The 22,255-nt window shown below is 50.7% G+C and overlaps 1 protein-coding gene across 1 annotated transcript in view; it reads left to right on the top strand.

Annotated features, from left to right (window-relative positions):
- Positions 1–22,255, top strand: part of tnrc18 (trinucleotide repeat containing 18) — a 94,673-nt gene that overhangs the window by 20,917 nt on the left and 51,501 nt on the right. Inside the window, 7 exon segments of the mRNA XM_045716093.1 lie at positions 7,431–7,565; positions 11,252–11,377; positions 16,806–17,168; positions 17,262–18,853; positions 18,856–18,994; positions 19,904–19,985; positions 21,742–21,956. Coding sequence (XP_045572049.1) covers positions 7,431–7,565; positions 11,252–11,377; positions 16,806–17,168; positions 17,262–18,853; positions 18,856–18,994; positions 19,904–19,985; positions 21,742–21,956 — 2,652 coding nt within the window.

Here is a 22,255-nt window from a genome sequence, read left to right as displayed (position 1 = left end):
CATCTAGCTGTTCTAGGGGTGTTATCATTAGTCCAGACTCTCTCCTCCATCTAGCTGTTCTAGGGGGTGTTATCATTAGTCCAGACTCTCTCCTCCATCTAGCTGTTCTAGGGGTGTTATCATTAGTCCAGACTCTCTCCTCCATCTAGCTGTTCTAGGGGGTGTTATCATTAGTCCAGACTCTCTCCTCCATCTAGCTGTTCTAGGGGTGTTATCATTAGTCCAGACTCTCTCCTCCATCTAGCTGTTCTAGGGGGTGTTATCATTAGTCCAGACTCTCTCCTCCATCTAGCTGTTCTAGGGGGTGTTATCATTAGTCCAGACTCTCTCCTCCATCTAGCTGTTCTAGGGGTGTTATCATTAGTCCAGACTCTCTCCTCCATCTAGCTGTTCTAGGGGGTGTTATCATTAGTCCAGACTCTCTCCTCCATCTAGCTGTTCTAGGGGGTGTTATCATTAGTCCAGACTCTCTCCTCCATCTAGCTGTTCTAGGGGGTGTTATCATTAGTCCAGACTCTCTCCTCCATCTAGCTGTTCTAGGGGGTGTTATCATTAGTCCAGACTCTCTCCTCCATCTAGCTGTTCTAGGGGGTGTTATCATTAGTCCAGACTCTCTCCTCCATCTAGCTGTTCTAGGGGGTGTTATCATTAGTCCAGACTCTCTCCTCCATCTAGCTGTTCTAGGGGGTGTTATCATTAGTCCAGACTCTCTCCTCCATCTAGCTGTTCTAGGGGTGTTATCATTAGTCCAGACTCTCTCCTCCATCTAGCTGTTCTAGGGGTGTTATCATTAGTCCAGACTCTCTCCTCCATCTAGCTGTTCTAGGGGGTGTTATCATTAGTCCAGACTCTCTCCTCCATCTAGCTGTTCTAGGGGGTGTTATCATTAGTCCAGACTCTCTCCTCCATCTAGCTGTTCTAGGGGGTGTTATCATTAGTCCAGACTCTCTCCTCCATCTAGCTGTTCTAGGGGGTGTTATCATTAGTCCAGACTCTCTCCTCCATCTAGCTGTTCTAGGGGTGTTATCATTAGTCCAGACTCTCTCCTCCATCTAGCTGTTCTAGGGGGGTGTTATCATTAGTCCAGACTCTCTCCTCCATCTAGCTGTTCTAGGGGTGTTATCATTAGTCCAGACTCTCTCCTCCATCTAGCTGTTCTAGGGGGTGTTATCATTAGTCCAGACTCTCTCCTCCATCTAGCTGTTCTAGGGGGTGTTATCATTAGTCCAGACTCTCTCCTCCATCTAGCTGTTCTAGGGGGTGTTATCATTAGTCCAGACTCTCTCCTCCATCTAGCTGTTCTAGGGGGTGTTATCATTAGTCCAGACTCTCTCCTCCATCTAGCTGTTCTAGGGGTGTTATCATTAGTCCAGACTCTCTCCTCCATCTAGCTGTTCTAGGGGTGTTATCATTAGTCCAGACTCTCTCCTCCATCTAGCTGTTCTAGGGGTGTTATCATTAGTCCAGACTCTCTCCTCCATCTAGCTGTTCTAGGGGGTGTTATCATTAGTCCAGACTCTCTCCTCCATCTAGCTGTTCTAGGGGTGTTATCATTAGTCCAGACTCTCTCCTCCATCTAGCTGTTCTAGGGGGTGTTATCATTAGTCCAGACTCTCTCCTCCATCTAGCTGTTCTAGGGGGTGTTATCATTAGTCCAGACTCTCTCCTCCATCTAGCTGTTCTAGGGGGTGTTATCATTAGTCCAGACTCTCTCCTCCATCTAGCTGTTCTAGGGGGTGTTATCATTAGTCCAGACTCTCTCCTCCATCTAGCTGTTCTAGGGGGTGTTATCATTAGTCCAGACTCTCTCCTCCATCTAGCTGTTCTAGGGGTGTTATCATTAGTCCAGACTCTCTCCTCCATCTAGCTGTTCTAGGGGGTGTTATCATTAGTCCAGACTCTCTCCTCCATCTAGCTGTTCTAGGGGGTGTTATCATTAGTCCAGACTCTCTCCTCCATCTAGCTGTTCTAGGGGTGTTATCATTAGTCCAGACTCTCTCCTCCATCTAGCTGTTCTAGGGGGTGTTATCATTAGTCCAGACTCTCTCCTCCATCTAGCTGTTCTAGGGGTGTTATCATTAGTCCAGACTCTCTCCTCCATCTAGCTGTTCTAGGGGGTGTTATCATTAGTCCAGACTCTCTCCTCCATCTAGCTGTTCTAGGGGTGTTATCATTAGTCCAGACTCTCTCCTCCATCTAGCTGTTCTAGGGGGTGTTATCATTAGTCCAGACTCTCTCCTCCATCTAGCTGTTCTAGGGGTGTTATCATTAGTCCAGACTCTCTCCTCCATCTAGCTGTTCTAGGGGTGTTATCATTAGTCCAGACTCTCTCCTCCATCTAGCTGTTCTAGGGGTGTTATCATTAGTCCAGACTCTCTCCTCCATCTAGCTGTTCTAGGGGGTGTTATCATTAGTCCAGACTCTCTCCTCCATCTAGCTGTTCTAGGGGTGTTATCATTAGTCCAGACTCTCTCCTCCATCTAGCTGTTCTAGGGGTGTTATCATTAGTCCAGACTCTCTCCTCCATCTAGCTGTTCTAGGGGTGTTATCATTAGTCCAGACTCTCTCCTCCATCTAGCTGTTCTAGGGGTGTTATCATTAGTCCAGACTCTCTCCTCCATCTAGCTGTTCTAGGGGTGTTATCATTAGTCCAGACTCTCTCCTCCATCTAGCTGTTCTAGGGGTGTTATCATTAGTCCAGACTCTCTCCTCCATCTAGCTGTTCTAGGGGGTGTTATCATTAGTCCAGACTCTCTCCTCCATCTAGCTGTTCTAGGGGGTGTTATCATTAGTCCAGACTCTCTCCTCCATCTAGCTGTTCTAGGGGGTGTTATCATTAGTCCAGACTCTCTCCTCCATCTAGCTGTTCTAGGGGGTGTTATCATTAGTCCAGACTCTCTCCTCCATCTAGCTGTTCTAGGGGTGTTATCATTAGTCCAGACTCTCTCCTCCATCTAGCTGTTCTAGGGGGTGTTATCATTAGTCCAGACTCTCTCCTCCATCTAGCTGTTCTAGGGGGTGTTATCATTAGTCCAGACTCTCTCCTCCATCTAGCTGTTCTAGGGGGTGTTATCATTAGTCCAGACTCTCTCCTCCATCTAGCTGTTCTAGGGGTGTTATCATTAGTCCAGACTCTCTCCTCCATCTAGCTGTTCTAGGGGGTGTTATCATTAGTCCAGACTCTCTCCTCCATCTAGCTGTTCTAGGGGGTGTTATCATTAGTCCAGACTCTCTCCTCCATCTAGCTGTTCTAGGGGGTGTTATCATTAGTCCAGACTCTCTCCTCCATCTAGCTGTTCTAGGGGGTGTTATCATTAGTCCAGACTCTCTCCTCCATCTAGCTGTTCTAGGGGGTGTTATCATTAGTCCAGACTCTCTCCTCCATCTAGCTGTTCTAGGGGGTGTTATCATTAGTCCAGACTCTCTCCTCCATCTAGCTGTTCTAGGGGGTGTTATCATTAGTCCAGACTCTCTCCTCCATCTAGCTGTTCTAGGGGTGTTATCATTAGTCCAGACTCTCTCCTCCATCTAGCTGTTCTAGGGGGTGTTATCATTAGTCCAGACTCTCTCCTCCATCTAGCTGTTCTAGGGGTGTTATCATTAGTCCAGACTCTCTCCTCCATCTAGCTGTTCTAGGGGGTGTTATCATTAGTCCAGACTCTCTCCTCCATCTAGCTGTTCTAGGGGGTGTTATCATTAGTCCAGACTCTCTCCTCCATCTAGCTGTTCTAGGGGGTGTTATCATTAGTCCAGACTCTCTCCTCCATCTAGCTGTTCTAGGGGGTGTTATCATTAGTCCAGACTCTCTCCTCCATCTAGCTGTTCTAGGGGTGTTATCATTAGTCCAGACTCTCTCCTCCATCTAGCTGTTCTAGGGGGTGTTATCATTAGTCCAGACTCTCTCCTCCATCTAGCTGTTCTAGGGGTGTTATCATTAGTCCAGACTCTCTCCTCCATCTAGCTGTTCTAGGGGTGTTATCATTAGTCCAGACTCTCTCCTCCATCTAGCTGTTCTAGGGGTGTTATCATTAGTCCAGACTCTCTCCTCCATCTAGCTGTTCTAGGGTGTGTTATCATTAGTCCAGACTCTCTCCTCCATCTAGCTGTTCTAGGGGTGTTATCATTAGTCCAGACTCTCTCCTCCATCTAGCTGTTCTAGGGTGTTATCATTAGTCCAGACTCTCTCCTCCATCTAGCTGTTCTAGGGGGTGTTATCATTAGTCCAGACTCTCTCCTCCATCTAGCTGTTCTAGGGGTGTTATCATTAGTCCAGACTCTCTCCTCCATCTAGCTGTTCTAGGGGTGTTATCATTAGTCCAGACTCTCTCCTCCATCTAGCTGTTCTAGGGGGGTGTTATCATTAGTCCAGACTCTCTCCTCCATCTAGCTGTTCTAGGGGTGTTATCATTAGTCCAGACTCTCTCCTCCATCTAGCTGTTCTAGGGGTGTTATCATTAGTCCAGACTCTCTCCTCCATCTAGCTGTTCTAGGGGTGTTATCATTAGTCCAGACTCTCTCCTCCATCTAGCTGTTCTAGGGGTGTTATCATTAGTCCAGACTCTCTCCTCCATCTAGCTCTTCTAGGGGTGTTATCATTAGTCCAGACTCTCTCCTCCATCTAGCTGTTCTAGGGGGGTGGTGATCATTAGTCTAAACAGTTGCAAGCGAGAGTTTCAAATCTTCATACCATAACCGCTAACCGCTGCATGCAGCCAACATTATTATCAATGTCACCCTATTAGCTAACATCATAGTTAACATAGCTCCTAGAACTAACGAGTTAGTAAAATAATACAACGGAATATAGCTCTCTGCAGATTCTCAATTTGAATGAATGAATTTGTTCAAAACTATTCACTCTCTCTCTCTCTCTCTCTCTCTCTCTCTCTCTCTCTCTCTCTCTCTCTCTCTCTCTCTCTCTCTCTCTGAGTCAACTCCTCACCATATTTTATGCGCTGCATTGCTAGCTAGCTGTAGCTTATTGCATTCAGTACTAGATGTATTCTCTGATCCTTTGATTGGGTGGACAACGCGTCAGTTCATGCTGCAAGAGCTCTGATGGGTTGGAGGAACGTCGTCCGGAAGTTGTCATAATTACTGTGTAAGTCTATGGAAGGAGGGTGAGAACCATGAGACTCCTAGGTTTTGTATTGAAGTCAATGTACCCAGAGGAGGATGGAAGCTAGCTGTCCTCCGGCTACACCATGGTGCTACCCTACAGACTGCTGCTGAGGCTACTGTAGACCTTCACTGCAAAGCGGTGTGTTTTAATCAGTTATTTGGTGACGTGAATATATTTATTATAGTATTTTTCCGGGAACTTTCAAAAAAAAAAGTTTCACTATTTGTGTATTTTTCTGAAATTTATTGAGTAGGATGGTTCTCCGCTGAGGAGCCTCTACTGGTTTACACTCCGTCTCTGTGTGTGTGTGTGTGTGTGTGTGTGTGTGTGTGTGTGTGTGTGTGTGTGTGTGTGTGTGTGTGTGTGTGTGTGTGTGTGTGTGTGTGATTTGAGCAGGTCTGAATTTGTCTTTAGAAATGTTAATAGACCCAGGTGGATGTGCTGGTTCTGGGGGCGGGGTGTTATTTAGAGAACTGGCTGTGTGTCATTTACATTGCTGGGTGTGTACAGATTTACAAAGCACAGAGGGGGGTGTGTGTGTTGGTTACTGTGTGTGTTGGTTACTGTGTGTGTTGGTTACTGTGTGTGTGTGTGTGAGACAGGTTTAATACACTGATTTAGCTGCAGGGGGACTCTGGCAACACGTCTTCACATCCCCCCCACACACACACACACACACACACACACCCTAACCCCGAGGCTGGCTGCAGTCGTCTTCAGGGGGTTCAAAAGGTCAAATAGTTGGTGACCTGTACGGTGTGAAATGGAACTGTGTTTGTTTTGTTCATAACCCACTGCCCCTGAGACACCCTCTTACCCTCGGGGAGTCGCGGGGCTTTTACCCTCGGGGAGTCGCGGGGCTTTTACCCTCGGGGAGTCGCGGGGCTTTTACCCTCGGGGAGTCGCGGGGCTTTTACCCTCGGGGAGTCGGCGGGGCTTTTACCCTCGGGAGTCGGGCGCGGGGCTTTTACCCTCGGGAGCGGCGCGGGGCTTTTACCCTCGGGAGCGGGCGCGGGGCTTTTACCCTCGGGAGGGTCGCGGGGCTTTTACCCTCGGGAGTCGGGCGCGGGCTTTTACCCTCGGGGAGTCGCGGGGCTTTTACCCTCGGGGAGTCGCGGGGCTTTTACCCTCGGGGAGTCGCGGGGCTTTTACCCTCGGGGAGTCGCGGGGCTTTTACCCTCGGGGAGTCGCGGGGCTTTTACCCTCGGAGAGTCGCGGGGCTTTTACCCTCGGGGAGTCGCGGGGCTTTTACCCTCGGGGAGTCGCGGGGCTTTTACCCTCGGGGAGTCGCGGGGCTTTTACCCTCGGGGAGTCGGCGCGGGGCTTTTACCCTCGGAGGGTCGGCGCGGGGCTTTTACCCTCGGAGAGTCGCGGGGCTTTTACCCTCGGGAGTCGCCGGGGCTTTTACCCTGGGAGAGTCGCCGCGGGGCTTTTACCCTGGGGGAGTCGCCGGGGCTTTTACCCTCGGGGAGTCGCCGCGGGGCTTTTACCCTCGGGGAGTCGCCGCGGGGCTTTTACCCTCGGGGAGTCGGCGCGGGGCTTTTACCCTCGGGGAGTCGCGGCGGGGCTTTTACCCTCGGGGAGTCGCGGCGGGGCTTTTACCCTGGGGGAGTCGCGGCGGGGCTTTTACCCTGGGGGAGTCGCGGCGGGGCTTTTACCCTCGGGAGCGGCGCGGGGCTTTTACCCTCGGAGAGTCGCGGGGCTTTTACCCTCGGGGGGTCGCGCGGGCTTTTACCCTCGGAGGGTCGCGCGGGGCTTTACCCTCGGGGAGTCGTCGGGGCTTTTACCCTCGGGGAGTCGGCGGGGCTTTTACCCTCGGGGAGTCGCGGCGGGGCTTTTACCCTCGGGGAGTCGCGGCGGGGCTTTTACCCTGGGGGAGTCGCGGCGGGGCTTTTACCCTGGGGGAGTCGGCGCGGGCTTTTACCCTCGGGGAGTCGCGGCGGCTTTTACCCTCGGGAGTCGCGGGGGGCTTTTACCCTCGGGAGTCGCGGCGGGCTTTTACCCTCGGGAGTCGGCGGGGCTTTTACCCTCGGGGAGTCGGCGCGGGGCTTTTACCCTCGGGGAGTCGCGGCGGGGCTTTTACCCTCGGGGAGTCGCGGCGGGGCTTTTACCCTCGGGGAGTCGGCCGCGGGGCTTTTTTCTCCTGTTTTTGTTCCCTGTCCTTTTAGTGTTTTGATCTTGTTCATCCAGGCCTATGGGACGTATTCTGGATGGGTGTGATGATGATGTCAGTCTGTATCGACTACTGTACGTGTCTGTGTGTCTCGTCTCAATAAAGCTTCAAAGTCTCCATATCTAATTTCTCCAGGTGATGCCTTCCCAGCAGCCTCCAGTCCCTTCCTGCCGGGCTATTCCGGCCCCTCCCCCCTGACCTCTGACCCAGCCTACAGATCACCCAATCAGATGGCTCAGCTCTGGGCTTCACACGCTGCCGCCCACGAAGGTAAGACTGTTTCAGATTGTCCTTCATGTTCCTATCTGCTCGCTTCGATACTGTCCTCTCTCTCTCGCTCTCCTCGTCCCTCAGCTCTCTCTCTCCTGCTCCACTTCTATCCCTCCTCCTGTCCTCTCTCTCGCTCTCCTCCTCCTGTCCTCTCTCTCGCTCTCCTCCTCCTGTCCTCTCTCTCGCTCTCCTCCTCCTGTCCTCGCTCTCCTCCTGTCCTCGCTCTCCTCATCCCTCAGCTCTCTCTCTCCTCGTCCCTCAGCTCTCTCTCTCCTCGTCCCTCAGCTCTCTCTCTCCTGCTCCACTTCTATCCCTCCTCCTGTCCTCTCTCTCGCTCTCCTCCTCCTGTCCTCTCTCTCGCTCTCCTCCTCCTGTCCTCGCTCTCCTCGTCCCTCAGCTCTCTCTCTCCTCGTCCCTCAGCTCTCTCTCTCCTCGTCCCTCAGCTCTCTCTCTCCTGCTCCACTTCTATCCCTCCTCCTGTCCTCTCTCTCGCTCTCCTCCTCCTGTCCTCGCTCTCCTCGTCCCTCAGCTCTCTCTCCTCGTCCCTAGCTTCTCCTCGTCCCTCAGCTCTCTCTCTCCTCGTCCCTCAGCTCTCTCTCTCCTGCTCCACTTCTATCCCTCCTCCTGTCCTCTCTCTCGCTCTCCTCCTCCTGTCCTCTCTCTCGCTCTCCTCCTCCTGTCCTCGCTCTCCTCGTCCCTCAGCTCTCTCTCCGTCCCGCTTTCGTCCCACTTCTCTCTCCTCGTCCCTCAGCTCTCTCTCTCCTCGTCCCTCAGCTCTCTCTCTCCTGCTCCACTTCTATCCCTCCTTGATAAGGGAATTATATGATGTAAAGGTAATGGTTAAAGAATCCCACCCTGAAACGTAACTAATTAGTGATTTATTAGTTTATGTAGTATGTATAATGAATGATTAAAGTACTATACCTATGTCCAATAAGGTTAGGGAGAGAAGTGTGTGGGTGTTTGTGTGTGTGTGTGTCTAAGAAATTACAGAGAACAATTCAACTGTGTTTGACCCGACCTGGCTAGAACTCTGAGAAACTTATGATAGGACAGGGAGTCCTTTCCAAGTTTCCTCTAATCTCGGGGGAAAGGAACTGCCGGCTTGGTGGTGATAAACAGTGGATACAACTCACCTCTCTGTCCGTGTGGAGGTATGTGCGTAAATAGGGAGTGAACTATAAAATGGATGCCTTTTATATTGTGGACTTTAGAACGTTCTCGTGAATAAACTGTACGAACCTTTTTCAGAAGCTGAGTCTTTGCCTAGTTATTATTTAACCCCGAGTCTTACAAACCTCGGGAATTAGTCAAAGTTTATTGATTGTTAGTTATTATCATTGGGATTGAAAATTCTCATGACACTCCTCCTGTTCTCTCTCTCTCCTCGTCCTTCATCTCTCTCTCTTCTGCTCCACTTCTATCCCTCCTCCTGTCCTCTCTCTCTCTCTCCTGCTCCACTTCTATCCCTCCTCCTGTCCTCTCTCTCTCCTGCTCCACTTCTATCCTCCCTCCTGTCCCCCTCTCTCTCTCCTCCTCCTGTCCCCCTCTCTCTCTCCTCCTCCTGTCCCCTCTCTCTCTCCTCCTCCTCTCTCTTCTTTTCTCTCTCTCTCTCTCTCTCTCTCTCTCTCTCTCTCTCTCTCTCTCTCTCTCTCTCTCTCTCTCTCTCTCTCCTGTTCCACTTCTATCCCTCCTCCTGTCCCCTCTCTCTCTCTCTCTCTCTCCCTCCTGCCTCTCTCTCTCTCTCTCTCTCCTCCTCCTGTCCCCCTCTCTCTCTCCTCCTCCTGTCCCCTCTCTCTCCTCCAGTCCTCTCTCTCCTCCTCCTGTCATCTCTCTCTCCTGTTCCACTTCTATCCCTCCTCCTGTCCCCTCTCTCTCTCTCTCTCTCTCTCTCTCCTCCTCCTGTCATCTCTCTCTCCTGTTCCACTTCTATCCCTCCTCCTGTCCCCTCTCTCTCTCTCTCTCCTCCTCCTGTCCTCTCTCTCTCTCCTCCTCCTGTCCTCTCTCTCTCTCTCTCTCCTCCTGTCCTCTCTCTCGCTCTCATCCTCCTGTCCCCTCTCTCCTCCTGTCCTCTCTCTCTCTCTCTCTCTCTCTCCTGTTCCACTTCTATCCCTCCTCCTGTCCCCTCTCTCTCTCTCTCTCTCTCCTCCTCCTGTCCCCTCTCTCTCTCTCTCTCTCCTCCTCCTCCTGTCCCCCCTCTCTCTCTCCTCCTCCTGTCCCCTCTCTCTCCTCCAGTCCTCTCTCTCCTCCTCCTGTCATCTCTCTCTCCTGTTCCACTTCTATCCCTCCTCCTGTCCCCTCTCTCTCTCTCTCTCTCTCTCTCTCCTCCTCCTGTCATCTCTCTCTCCTGTTCCACTTCTATCCCTCCTCCTGTCCCCTCTCTCTCTCTCTCTCCTCCTCCTGTCCTCTCTCTCTCTCCTCCTCCTGTCCTCTCTCTCTCTCTCCTCCTCCTGTCCTCTCTCTCGCTCTCATCCTCCTGTCCTCTCTCTCCTCCTGTCCTCTCTCTCTCTCTCTCTCTCTCTCTCTCTCTCTCTCTCTCTCTCTCCTGCTCCACTTCTATCCCTCCTCCTGTCCTCTCTCTCTCTCTCTCTCTCTCTCTCTCTCTCTCTCTCTCTCTCTCTCCTGCCCCACTTCTATCCCTCCTCCTGTCCTCTTTCCTGCCTGGAGGGAAGACAGGCACACCATTCTTTCTCTCTTCCTCCCCTCTCTCTCTCTCCTCCATCTCCTGTGGGAGAGGTTGGTTTAATTCCAGAGGTCGTTGCAGGAATGGAACATCTGTGTTTGAAGCTACATGGGAAGTGCTGTTGGAATGCCGTGGCTTGGGGTCACTAGCGTAGCGTGACGCTTGAGACGTTCTATATTAGGATCCAGTCTGAGGCTACAGGTCAGGATCCAGTCTGAGGCTACAGGTCAGGATCCAGTCTGAGGCTACAGGTCAGGATCCAGTCTGGGGCTAGAGGTCAGGATCCAGTCTGAGGCTAGAGGTCAGAGGTCAGGATCCAGTCTGAGGCTACAGGTCAGGATCCAGTCTGAGGCTACAGGTCAGGATCCAGTCTGAGGCTACAGGTCAGGATCCAGTCTGAGGCTACAGGTCAGGATCCAGTCTGAGGCTAGAGGTCAGGATCCAGTCTGAGGCTACAGGTCAGGATCCAGTCTGAGGCTACAGGTCAGGATCCAGTCTGAGGCTACAGGTCAGGATCCAGTCTGAGGCTACAGGTCAGGATCCAGTCTGAGGCTACAGGTCAGGATCCAGTCTGAGGCTACAGGTCAGGATCCAGTCTGAGGCTACAGGTCAGGATCCAGTCTGGGGCTAGAGGTTCAGGATCCAGTCTGGGGCTAGAGGTTCAGGATCCAGTCTGGGGCTAGAGGTTCAGGATCCAGTCTGGGGCTAGAGGTTCAGGATCCAGTCTGGGGCTAGAGGTTCAGGATCCAGTCTGGGGCTAGAGGTTCAGGATCCAGTCTGGGGCTAGAGGTTCAGGATCCAGTCTGGGGCTAGAGGTTCAGGATCCAGTCTGGGGCTAGAGGTCAGGATCCAGTCTGGGGCAGAGTAGGTCAACTGTGTGTCTACAGGTCAGAGGTCAGTAGTAGGGCTATCCATTCCTGGGGTTCCCGCCTCCCTAAGGAGTACAGGTATTTGCTCTGTCCCAGCACCTACCCAGCTGATGTGTTGTTTGTTGCTCCTCCAGGCTACGCCCCTCTCCCAGGCGGTCTGTACCCCAACCCCTACCACCTCCCCCTGGGTAACCTGGACCCTCCTCCCCCCTCGCTGGGCTTGGCTCAGCATCACCACCTCTACAACACACCACACCAAGGTCAGTAAACACTACCACTTCTAAACCACACTACGACTAGCCTCCAAAATATTCAGCCTCTTCGAACCATACTGCCTTCAGATTGAAATACGGGTCTCTTGAAACCATACTGCCTTCAGATTGAAATATGGCCTCATTTCAGTCTCTTCAAACCATACTGCCTTCAGATTGAAATACGGTCTCTTCAAACCGTACTGCCTTCAGATTGAAATATGGTCTCTTCAAACCATACTGCCTTCAGATTGAAATACGGGTCTCTTGAAACCATACTGCCTTCAGATTGAAATATGGCCTCATTTCAGTCTCTTCAAACCATACTGCCTTCAGATTGAAATACGGTCTCTTCAAACCATACTGCCTTCAGATTGAAATACGTCTCCGCTGCCTTCAGATTGAAATATGGTCTCTTCAAACCATACTGCCTTCAGATTGAAATATGGTCTCTTCAAACCGTACTGCCTTCAGATTGAAATACGGTCTCTTGAAACCATACTGCCTTCAGAATGAAATACGGTCTCATTTCAGTCTCTTCAAACCGTACTGCCTTCAGATTGAAATACGGTCTCATTTCAGTCTCTTCAAACCGTACTGCCTTCAGATTGAAATACGGTCTCATTTCAGTCTCTTCAGACCGTACTGCCTTCAGATTGAAATACGGCTCTCTTCAGACCATACTGCCTTCATATCAAAGTATTGATTTGTAATAGACTATCTTAGCCCCAATAAAAAGGCATTATTGGTCGTTGATTTACATAACTTTTTTTCAAAAAAATCCGATGCCGATTAATCGTCCGTTTTTATTTATTTTTTTAGTTATTTTTTACTTAAAAAATAAATAAAAACATTTACATTTATTTGTAATAATGACAATTACAACAATACTGAATGAACACTTATTTTAACTTAATATAATACATCAATAAAATCAATTTAGCCTCAAATAAATAATGAAACATGTTCAATTTGGTTTAAATAATGCAAAACAAAGTGTTGGAGAAGAAAGTAAAAGTGCAATATGTGCCATGTAAGAAAGCTAACGTTTAAGTTCCTTGCTCAGAACATGAGAACATATGAAAACTGGTGGTTCCTTTTAACATGAGTCTTCAATATTCCCAGATAAGAAGTTTTAGGTTGTAGTTATTATAGGAATTACAGGACTATTTCTCTCTATACGATTTGTATTTCATATACCTTTGACTATTGGATGTTCTTATAGGCACTTTAGTATTGCCAGTGTAACAGTATAGCTTCCGTCCCTCTCCTCGCCCCTACCTGGGCTCGAACCAGGAACACATCGACAACAGCCATCCTCGAAGCAGCGTTACCCATGTAGAGCAAGGGGAACAACTACTCCAAGTCTCAGAGCGAGTGACGTTTGAAACGCTATTAGCGCGCACCCAGCTAACTAGCTAGCCATTTCACATCGGTTACACCAGCCTAATCTCGGGGGTTGACAGGCTTGAAGTCATGAACAGCGCAATGCTTGAAGCAAAAGTGCTGTTTGAATGAATGCTTACGAGCCTGCTGGTGCCTACCATCGCTCAGTCAGACTGCTCTATCAAATCATAGACTTAATTATAATATACTGCTCAAAAAATAAAGGGAACACTTAAACAACACATCCTAGATCTGAATGAAAGAAATAATCTTATTAAATACTTTTTTCTTTACATAGTTGAATGTGCTGACAACTAAATCACACAAAAATAATCAATGGAAATCCAATTTATCAACCCATGGAGGTCTGGATTTGGAGTCACACTCAAAATTAAAGTGGAAAACCACACTACAGGCTGATCCAACTTTGATGTAATGTCCTTAAAACAAGTCAAAATGAGGCTCAGCAGTGTGTGTTGCCTCCACGTGCCTGTATGACCTCCCTACAACGCCTGGGCATGCTCCTGATGAGGTGGTGGATGGTCTCCTGAGGGATCTCCTCCCAGACCTGGACTAAAGCATCCGCCAACTCCTGGACAGTCTGTGGTGCAACGTGGCGTTGGTGGATGGAGCGAGACATGATGTCCCAGATGTGCTCAATTGGATTCAGGTCTGAGGAACGGGCGGGCCAGTCCATAGCATCAATGCCTTCCTCTTGCAGGAACTGCTGACACACTCCAGCCACATGAGGTCTAGCATTGTCTTGCATTAGGAGGAACCCAGGGCCAACTGCACCAGCATATGGTCTCACAAGGGGTCTGAGGATCTCATCTCGGTACCTAATGGCAGTCAGGCTACCTCTGGCGAGCACATGGAGGGCTGTGCGGCCCCCAAAGAAATGCCACCCCACACCATGACTGACCCACCGCTAAACCGGTCATGCTGGAGGATGTTGCAGGCAGCAGAACGTTCTCCACGGCGTCTCCAGACTCTGTCATGTCTGTCACATGTGCTCAGTGTGAACCTGCTTTCATCTGTGAAGAGCACAGGGCGCCAGTGGCGAATTTGCCAATCTTGGTGTTCTCTGGCAAATGCCAAACGTCCTGCACGGTGTTGGGCTGTAAGCACAACCCCCACCTGTGGACGTCGGGCCCTCATACCACCCTCATGGAGTCTGTTTCTGACCGTTTGAGCAGACACATGCACATTTGTGGCCTGCTGGAGGTCATTTTGCAGGTCTCTGGCAGTGCTTCTCCTCCTCCTTGCACAAAGGCGGAGGTAGCGGTCCTGCTGCTGGGTTGTTGCCCTCCTACGGCTTCCTCCACATCTCCTGATGTACTGGCCTGTCTCCTGGTAGCGCCTCCATGCTCTAGACACTACGCTGACAGACACAGCAAACCTTCTTGCCACAGCTCGCATTGATGTGCCATCCTGGATGAGCTGCACTACCTGAGCCACTTGTGTGGGTTGTAGACTCCGTCTCATGCTACCACTAGAGTGAAAGCACCCCCAGCATTCAAAAGTGACCAAAACATCAGCCAGGAAGCATAGGAACTAAGAAGTGGTCTGTGGTCCCCACCTGCAGAACCACTCCTTTATTGGGGGTGTCTTGCTTATTGCCTATAATTTCCATCTGTTGTCTATTCCATTTGCACAACAGCATGTGAAATGTATTGTCAATCAGTGTTGCTTCCTAAGTGGACAGTTTGATTTCACAGAAGTGTGATTGACTTGGAGTTACATTGTGTTGTTTAAGTGTTCCCTTTATTTTTTTGAGCAGTGTATAATAAACACACAGAAATACGAGCCTTTGGCCATTTAAAATGGTCGAATCCGGAAGCTATCATCTCGAAAAACAAAACGTTTTTTTCTTTCAGTGAAATACTGTTCCGTATTTTATCTAATGGTTGGCATCCATAAGTCTAAATATTCCTGTTACATTGCACAACCTTCAATGGTATGTCATAATTATGTAAAATTCTGGCAAATTAGTTCGGAACGAGCCAGGCAATGAACGCAAGAGCAGTGACACAATTTCATGTTAGCAGGCAATATTAACTAAATATGCAGGTTTAAAAATATATACTTGTGTATTGATTTTAAGAAAGGCAATGATGTTTATGGTACATTGGTGCAACGGCAGTGCTTTTTTCGCAAATGCGCTTGTTAAATCATCACCCGTTTGTCGTAGTAGGCTGTGATTCAATGATAAATTAACAGGCACTGCATCGATTATATGCAACGCAGGACACGTTAGATAAACTAGTAATATCATCAACCATGTGTAGTTAACTAGTGATTATGTTAAGATTGATAGTTTTTTATAAAATAAGTTTAATGCTAGCTAGCAACTTACCTTGGCTTCTTGCTGCCCTCGCGTAACAGCCATGCAGGCTCCTCGTGGAGTGCAATGTAAAGCAGGTGGTTAGAGCGTTGGACTAGTAACCAGAAGGTTGCAAAAACGAATCCCCCCAGAACAAGGCAGTTAACCCCCGTTCCTAGGCCGTCATTGAAAATAAGAATGTGTTCTTAATCTGACTTGACCAGTTAAATAAAGGTGTAAAAAATAAATGTAAAAAAATCGGCAAATCGGTGGCCAAAAATACCGATTACCGATTGTTATGAAAACTTGAAATCGGCCCTAATTAATCGGCCATTCCGATTAATCGGTCGCCCTCTAACAGGTACAGTGATCGGTAAGCTGCTCTGACAGCTGATGCTTAAAGTTAAAGATATGAGTCTCCAGAGATTTTTGCAATTCGTTCCAGTCATTGGCAGCAGAGAGCTGGAAGAAAAGGAGGCCAAAGGAGGTGTTGGCTTTGGGGGATGCCCAGTGAAATTTACCTTAAACACTCTACTCAGCAAATTGATGGATGTGGTGGTGTGTCCTGATGGGTGTGGTGGTGGTGTTGTTGGAGGATGTGGTCTGATGGATGTGGTGGTGTGTCCTGATGGGTGTGGTGGTGGTGGTGTTGTTGGAGGATGTGGTCTGATGGATGTGGTGGTGTGTCCTGATGGGTGTGGTGGTGGTGTTGTTGGAGGATGTGGTCTGATGGATGTGGTGGTGGTGTTGTTGGAGGATGTGGTCTGATGGATGTGGTGGTGTGTCCTGATGGGTGTGGTGGTGGTGGTGTTGGAGGATGTGGTCTGATGGATGTGGTGGTGGTGGTGTTGTTGGAGGATGTGGTCTGATGGATGTGGTGGTGGTGTTGTTGGAGGATGTGGTCTGATGGATGTGGTGGTGTGTCCTGATGGGTGTGGTGGTGGTGGTGTTGTTGGAGGATGTGGTCTGATGGATGTGTTGGAGGATGTGGTCTGATGGTTTGGAGGATGTGGTCTGATGGGTGTGGTGGTGGTGTTGTTGGAGGATGTGGTCTGATGGATGTGGTGGTGTGTCCTGATGGGTGTGGTGGTGGTGTTGTTGGAGGATGTGGTCTGATGGATGTGGTGGTGGTGGTGTTGTTGGAGGATGTGGTCTGATGGATGTGGTGGTGGTGTTGTTGGAGGATGTGGTCTGATGGATGTGGTGGTGTGTCCTGATGGGTGTGGTGGTGGTGTTGTTGGAGGATGTGGTCTGATGGATGTGGTGGTGTGTCCTGATGGGTGTGGTGGTGGTGGTGTTGTTGGAGGATGTGGTCTGATGGATTTGGAGGATGTGGTCTGATGGATTTGGAGGATGTGGTCTGATGGGTGTGGTGGTGGTGTTGTTGGAGGATGTGGTCTGATGGATGTGGTGGTGGTGGTGTTGTTGGAGGATGTGGTCTGATGGATGTGGTGGTGGTGTTGTTGGAGGATGTGGTCTGATGGATGTGGTGGTGTGTCCTGATGGGTGTGGTGGTGGTGTTGTTGGAGGATGTGGTCTGATGGATGTGGTGGTGTGTCCTGATGGGTGTGGTGGTGGTGGTGTTGTTGGAGGATGTGGTCTGATGGATTTGGAGGATGTGGTCTGATGGATTTTGTTTTGGAGGATGTGGTCTGATGGGTGTGGTGGTGGTGTTGTTGGAGGATGTGGTCTGATGGATTTGGTGTTTTTGTGGTGTTTGTGTTCCAGAGAGGTTCTTCCTGCCGGTGTCGTTACCCCAGCCGCCTCTTCAACCCTCCTCTGTCCCCCCCAGCCCCATCCCCCCCCTGAGTACCTCCCGGAAGGGGGTCAGGGACCGGGACACACTCTTCCGCGAGGAGAGGGAGAGAGAGGAGCCCCAGGAGGGGATCAGAGACCGAGACAGACTCTACCGCGAGGAGAGGGAGAGAGAGGAGCCTCAGGAGGGGGTCAGAGACCGAGACAGACTCTACCGCGAGGAGAGGGAGAGAGAGGAGCCTCAGGAGGGGGTCAGAGACCGAGACAGACTCTACCGCGAGGAGAGGGAGAGAGAGGAGCCTCAGGAGGGGGTCAGAGACCGAGACAGACTCTACCGCGAGGAGAGGGAGAGAGAGGAGCCCCAGGAGGGGGTCAGAGACCGAGACAGACTCTACCGCGAGGAGAGGGAGAGAGAGGAGCCTCAGGAGGGGGTCAGAGACCGAGACAGACTCTACCGCGAGGAGAGGGAGAGAGAGGAGCCTCAGGAGGGGGTCAGAGACCGAGACAGACTCTACCGCGAGGAGAGGGAGAGAGAGGAGCCTCAGGAGGGGGTCAGAGACCGAGACAGACTCTACCGCGAGGAGAGGGAGAGAGAGGAGCCCCAGGAAGGGGGCAGAGACCGAGACAGACTCTACCGCGAGGAGAGAGAGAGAGAGGAGCCCCAGGAGGGGGTCAGAGACCGAGACAGACTCTACCGCGAGGACAGAGAGGAGCCTCAGGAGCGGGGCAGAGACAGACTCTACCGCGAGGAGAGAGACAGAGGAGAGAGGGAGCGGTCGAGAGAGGAACCTCGTTCGTACAGTGTGGTAGATCTGACACAGCAGGATGGGAGGAGTGGAGAGAGAGAACGCCACAGAGAACGAGAAAGAGAGGCTTTCCTCCACCGCCCGTCTGCTCCTCGTCCCCTCCAGGGCTCCTCCTCTTCTGGACGTTACCCAGAGACTGATGACGCACCTATTCGCTCCCCTAACCCCAACCCTAACCCTAACCCCCACACACACACAGACAGGCTGAGAAAGACTGAATCTACCTACAGCGGTGGACTCCTCCCTGGCCCCACCTACACTGCACACCGGGAGCCTATCAGGGAACAGCGTGTGAGCGCGCCCACTTACGTGCCTTCCGTGGAGGTCTATGATGAGCGGGTCGGCCCAATCCAGATCGCCTCGCAGGCCAGGGACAAACATGACAAACAGAGAGAGAGGGAGAGAGAACGAGAAAGAGAGAGAGAACAAGAAAGAGAGAGGGAGAGAGAAAGAGAGAGGGAGATCTCCAGGTTTCCTGAAAAGACTCTATTGGACCGTCGCCCTTCTCTTCCTGGTGATTTGTCCAATCAGAGAGAGCGGGAGGAGGGCTCTGTGATCTGCTCCAACGGTTCGGCTCTGAAACGAGACGGTTACGTCAGCCAATCAGGGTTCAGCCCGGACCCCAGGGACACGCCAAAACATGCCGTCCGATTGGGCCTGGAGCGAGTGGGGGAAGGGCTTAAATGGAACCCCATCAGCCCATTGGCTAACTACGCCACCAGTCATATGGCAGCGCTGGCCTCCCAGCACGGACACGCACACTCTCAACACACACACACACACTCCGCACAGCAGACACGCACACACACTCAACCCTCACACCACAACCAGCCGGAACTCAACAGACCCCCATCCAACCCCCACGCACCCCAAAACAGACACACAAATTCCCCCCACCCTTCGCCCCAACCCCAGAGAGGAGGAGAGGAGGGACAGAGGCGTTACATGGACACCTCAGCCCTGTACCCCCCAGTGGTGGGAAGGAGGAGAGGCAGCGGGGGAGGAGGGACTGATGAGGGAACAGAAGGAGGAGAAGTGTCAGCCATGCAGAGTCTAATCAAATACAGCGGGACTTTCCCACCTGAACGCCGGGTGTCCTCTAGGCAGAACACGGACAACCAAGCCTCGTTCGGAGGCCTGGCGTTCATGAGACTGGAAGGAGGAGGAGGAGGAGGAGCGGGGGGGAGGCTGATGAAGAGAGAGGTGGAACGTCCCGACGGCGAGGGGCGGGGCCAGGCGAGGGTGGGGGAGAGGTCCGTCACCCTCCTGTAGGGATCGCTGTGGCCGTGGCCAGACAGAGGGACAGTAGCAATACAGACTCGCAGAGACCTCTAGTGCTGCACGCAGGGGTTAAAGGTGAGACTGGCTGTTTATTTACACCTTTTATACCAAAGGGGGTAACTGGGGTTTAGATATGGGGGGGGACAAACAGTTTTCATATGTTTTGACATTTTAAGACACTTCCTACAATTCAACACAGTTTGACATGACTCATTATGCCTCTCATGGGGGGGCTATATAGGGGGATATATAGGGGGATATATAGGGGGAAAAATTGGGGGGGCTATACATTTACATTTTACATTTTAGTAATTTAGCAGACGCTCTTATCCAGAGCGATTTACAGTAGTGAATGCAGACATTTCATTTCATGCATTTAAAAAAAAAAAAAGTTTTTGTTTGGGCTGGCCCCCTGTGGGAATCGAACCCACAACCCTGGCGTTGCAAACGGGGGGCTATATAGGGGGGATATATAGGGGGGCTATATAGGGGGGCTATTAGGGGGGCTATATGGGGGGGTATTTGGAAACCCAGTAGAAGTTGAAGGATATCACCGTCATTAGTGAAGCTATTTCAAGGCCAACGTTATTTCAATTTATAACATTTTTGACATGCGTTTTTCTGGATTTTTTTGTTGTTATTCTGTCTCTCACTGTTCAAATAAACCTACCATTAAAATTATAGACTGATCATTTCTTTGTCAGTGGGCAAACGTACAAATACTTTTTTCCCTCACTGTATCTGTGACCAACAGATGCATATCTGTATTCCCAGTCATGTGAAATCCATAGATTAGGGCCTAATTTTATTTATTTAAATTTACTGATTTCCGTATGAACTGTAAGTCGGTAAAAATATTTGAAAAAAAATGTTGCATTTGATATTTTAGTTCAGTATATTTTAATAGACCAGATATCACCAAATCTACTGTTATCGAAGCAGTGCATTATGGGTCACTGTGTTCTATTCTGTCGTTACAAACAGACGAGGAGCGGGGGGACGAGCGAGCCCGTCACCGTGGCGACAGACTGGGGTGCCTGGAGCGCGAGCAGGAGAAGTTGCTCAGGTTAGGGGCGTGACCAACGACTCACCTGTGAAAGGCTGCCGTATTCAGGAAACTGTAGAGATTATTCATATCACCTGTTAGGAAACTGTAGAGATTATTCATATCACCTGTTAGGAAACTGTAGAGATTATTCATATCACCTGTTAGGAAACTGTAGAGATTATTCATATCACCTGTTAGGAAACTGTAGAGATTATTCATATCACCTGTTAGGAAACTGTAGATATTATTCATATCACCTGTTAGGAAACTGTAGATATTATTCATATCACCTGTTAGGAAACTGTAGATATTATTCATATCACCTGTTAGGAAACTGTAGATATTATTCATATCACCTGTTAGGAAACTGTAGAGATTATTCATATCACCTGTTAGGAAACTGTAGATATTATTCATATCACCTGTGAGGAAACTGTAGAGATTATTCATATCACCTGTTAGGAAACTGTAGAGATTATTCATATCACCTGTTAGGAAACTGTAGATATTATTCATATCACCTGTTAGGAAACTGTAGATATTATTCATATCACCTGTTAGGAAACTGTAGATATTATTCATATCACCTGTTAGGAAACTGTAGATATTATTCATATCACCTGTTAGGAAACGAGAGATTATTCATATCACCTGTTAGGAAACTGTAGAGATTATTCATATCACCTGTTAGGAAACTGTAGATATTATTCATATCACCTGTTAGGAAACTGTAGATATTATTCATATCACCTGTTAGGAAACTAGAGATTATTCATATCACCTGTTAGGGGTCGAGTCCCTGGTGGGGTTAGGGGTCGAGTCCCTGGTGGGGTTAGGGGTCGAGTCCCTGGTGGGGTTAGGGGTCGAGTCCCTGGTGGGGTTAGGGTCGATTCCCTGGTGGGGTTAGGGGTCGAGTCCCTGGTGGGGTTAGGGGTCGAGTCCCTGGTGGGGTTAGGGTCGAGTCCCTGGTGGGGTTAGGGGTCGAGTCCCTGGTGGGGTTAGGGGTCGATTCCCTGGTGGGGTTAGGGGTCGATTCCCTGGTGGGGTTAGGGGTCGATTCCCTGGTGGGGTTAGGGGTCGAGTCCCTGGTGGGGTTAGGGGTCGAGTCCCTGGTGGGGTTAGGGGTCGAGTCCCTGGTGGGGTTAGGGTCGATTCCCTGGTGGGGTTAGGGGTCGATTCCCTGGTGGGGTTAGGGGTCGAGTCCCTGGTGGGGTTAGGGGTCGAGTCCCTGGTGGGGTTAGGGGTCGAGTCCCTGGTGGGGTTAGGGGTCGAGTCCCTGGTGGGGTTAGGGGTCGAGTCCCTGGTGGGGTCGATTCCCTGGTGGGGTTAGGGGTCGAGTCCCTGGTGGGGTTAGGGGTCGAGTCCCTGGTGGGGTTAGGGGTCGAGTCCCTGGTGGGGTTAGGGGTCGAGTCCCTGGTGGGGTCGATTCCATGGTGGGGTTCGGGGTCGATTCCCTGGTGGGGTTAGGGGTCGAGTCCCTGGTGGGGTTAGGGGTCGAGTCCCTGGTGGGGTCGAGTCCCTGGTGGGGTCGATTCCCTGGTGGGGTCGATTCCTTGGTGGGGTCGAGTCCCTGGTGGGGTTAGGGGTCGAGTCCCTGGTGGGGTTAGGGGTCGAGTCCCTGGTGGGGTTAGGGGTCGAGTCCCTGGTGGGGTTAGGGGTCGAGTCCCTGGTTGGATTGATTCCCTGAATTAGACGTTTTTATATTTGTGTGTGTGTGTGTGTGTGTGTGTGTGTGTGTGTGTGTGTGTGTGTGTGTGTGTGTGTGTCTGATCAGAGAGAGTAAGGAGTTGGCAGAGTTCACCCAGATGCACCCCCCCCTGGCGTCCAGCGCCCTGACCTCCAACCTGATGACCTCGAACCTGATGACCTCTAACCTCATGGTGACTGGAGGCTCCGCCCGCTGGCCCCACGACTCCTCCCCTCTGACCTCTCACCCCTGGATGCCTCGCCAAGGAGCCCCGCCCATCTGGCTGTCGGGATCCCCCTACGGTACACACACACACACCACACACACACACACTACACACACACACACTATACCCACTATACCCACTACACACACACACACACACACACACACTATACCCACTACACACACACACACACACACACACACTATACCCACTACACACACACACACACACACACACTATACCCACTACACACACACACACACACACACACACACACACACACACACACACACACACACTATACCCACTACACACACACACACACACACTATACCCACTACACACACACACACTATACCCACTACACACACACAC

This window comes from Salmo salar, chromosome ssa03, assembly GCF_905237065.1.
Source record: "Salmo salar chromosome ssa03, Ssal_v3.1, whole genome shotgun sequence".
Taxonomy (NCBI): Eukaryota; Metazoa; Chordata; class Actinopteri; order Salmoniformes; family Salmonidae; genus Salmo; species Salmo salar.
Note: the sequence above shows the minus strand (reverse complement) of the source record. Positions and strands in the feature narration are given on the sequence as shown.